The 2,368-nt window shown below is 49.5% G+C and overlaps 1 protein-coding gene across 1 annotated transcript; it reads right to left on the bottom strand.

The window, feature by feature from the left end:
* Nucleotides 1-1,022: 1,022 nt before the first annotated feature.
* LOC138356851 (LIM domain-containing protein A-like) lies at nt 1,023-2,000 on the bottom strand. The gene has a single exon (XM_069313195.1). The coding sequence runs from the start codon at nt 1,998-2,000 to the stop codon at nt 1,023-1,025; it is 978 nt and encodes a 325-aa protein (XP_069169296.1).
* Nucleotides 2,001-2,368: the final 368 nt, after the last annotated feature.

The following is a 2,368-nucleotide window of genomic DNA, read 5'->3' as shown; positions in this document are numbered from 1 at the left end:
GAGCAGTGACGGGCAGTGAGGGACAGTGAGGGGTAGTGAGGGACAGTGAGGGGCAGTGAGGGACAGTGAGGGGTAGTGAGGGACAGTGAGGGGCAGTGAGTGGTAGTGAGGGGTAGTGAGGGACAGTGAGGGGTAGTGAGGGGCAGTGAGGGGCAGTGAGGGGGCAGTGAGGAGCAGTGAGGGGCAGTGAGGGGTAGTGAGGGGTAGTGAGGGACAGTGAGGGGCAGTGAGGGGTAGTGAGGGACAGTGAGGGGCAGTGAGGGACAGTGAGGGGCAGTGAGGGGCAGTGAGGGACAGTGAAGGGCAGTGAGGGGCAGTGAGGGGTAGTGAGGGACAGTGAGGGGCAGTGAGGGACAGTGAGGGGCAGTGAGGGGCAGTGAGGGACAGTGAGGGGTAGTGAGGGGCAGTGAGGGGCAGTGAGGGGGCAGTGAGGGGCAGTGAGGGGGCAGTGAGGGGCAGTGAGGGGGCAGTGAGGGGCAGGTGTGGAGGCTGAGAGCCGGCCAGGCTGTGGAAGGACCAGTGAGCTGTGTCAATGTCGTCTGAAGTCTAAAACAACATTTAGACAATTTGTGACGTCAAGAAGAGGCTGGTCAGTGGAGCCAGTGACAGATATGGAAGTGAAGGTGATGAGCAGATTAGAAAGCTCTCTCTCATCTCTTATCTCTCATCTCCCTCCTGCCTGCCGACCACTCTATTATATCCTCCTCTTACTCCTGCTTCCTTATTCCTTATTACTGTATTCCCCCTAGCCCCTTTATCATTAGTATCATACATATCCCTCTTATCTCCCTCGTTCCTATCTCCTTCAATCTCTCTCACACCGCCGCAGCCACTCACCAGAGACAAGGAAAGTCCCTCCGTGTGTTATGTCACACAACTCTACACCAACAACAGTTCGCTTGACCATCCTGAGGACTCTGACAGAAGACTCACATGATTATGAGTCATTTCTCTCACGTATTTTATTCTCTTGATTAACTCATTTGTTATCCACCAAGTCCTGGTGGATATTATTGATCAGTTCAGGAATGTTGCATGCTGTGGGATATTGGGAAGTATGCTGCTGCGTATTCTGAGTATGCTGTAGCATGTTTTAAATGATAAGTATTCCGTTGATTGTTGTGAGGATGCTGCATGTTGTGAGGATGCTGCATGTTGTGAGGATGCTGCATGTTGTGAAGATGCTGCATGTTGTGAAGATGCTGCATGTTGTGATGACGCTGCATGTTGGGAAGATGCTGCATGTTGTGAAGATGCTGCATGTTGTGAAGATGCTGCATGTTGTGAAGATGCTGCATGTTGTGATGATGCTGCATGTTGTGATGATGCTGCATGTTGTGACTATGCTGCATGTTGTGAGGATGCTGCATGTTGTGACTATGCTGCATGTTGTGACTATGCTGCATGTTGTGAGGATGCTGCATGTTGTGACTATGCTGCATGTTGTGATGATGCTGCATGTTGTGACTAAGCTGCATGTTGTGAGGATGCTGCATGTTGTGACTATGCTGCATGTTGTGACTATGCTGCATGTTGTGACTATGCTGCATGTTGTGAGGATGCTGCATGTTGTGAGGATGCTGCATGTTGTGACTATGCTGCATGTTGTAACTATGCTGCATGTTGTGACTATGCTGCATGTTGTGAGGATGCTGCATGTTGTGACTATGCTGCATGTTGTGAGGATGCTGCATGTGGTGAAGATGCTGCATGTTGTGAAGATGCTGCATGTTGTGAAGATGCTGCATGTTGTGACTATGCTGCATGTTGTGACTATGCTTCATGTTGTGAGGATGCTGCATGTTGTAACTATGCTGCATGTTGTGACTATGCTGCATGTTGTGAGGATGCTGCATGTTGTGACTATGCTGCATGTTGTGAAGATGCTGCATGTTGTGAAGATGCTGCATGTTGTGAGGATGCTGCATGTGGTGAAGATGCTGCATGTTGTGAAGATGCTGCATGTTGTGAAGATGCTGCATGTGGTGAAGATGCTGCATGTTGTGAAGATGCTGCATGTTGTGAAGATGCTGCATGTGGTGAAGATGCTGCATGTTGTGAAGATGCTGCATGTTGTGAAGATGCTGCATGTTGTGATGATGCTGCATGTTGTGAAGATGCTGCATGTTGTGAAGATGCTGCATGTTGTGAAGATGCTGCATGTGGTGAAGATGCTGCATGTTGTGAAGATGCTGCATGTGGTGAAGATGCTGCATGTTGTGAAGATGCTGCATGTTGTGAAGATGCTGCATGTTGTGAAGATGCTGCATGTTGTGAAGATGCTGCATGTTGTGATGATGCTGCATGTTGTGAGGGTGAAGCATGTTGTGAAGATGCTGCATGTGGTGAAGATGCTGCATGTGGTGAA

Source organism: Procambarus clarkii, chromosome 74 (assembly GCF_040958095.1).
Source record: "Procambarus clarkii isolate CNS0578487 chromosome 74, FALCON_Pclarkii_2.0, whole genome shotgun sequence".
Taxonomy (NCBI): domain Eukaryota; kingdom Metazoa; phylum Arthropoda; class Malacostraca; order Decapoda; family Cambaridae; genus Procambarus; species Procambarus clarkii.
This window is presented reverse-complemented; position numbering and strand designations above follow the sequence as displayed.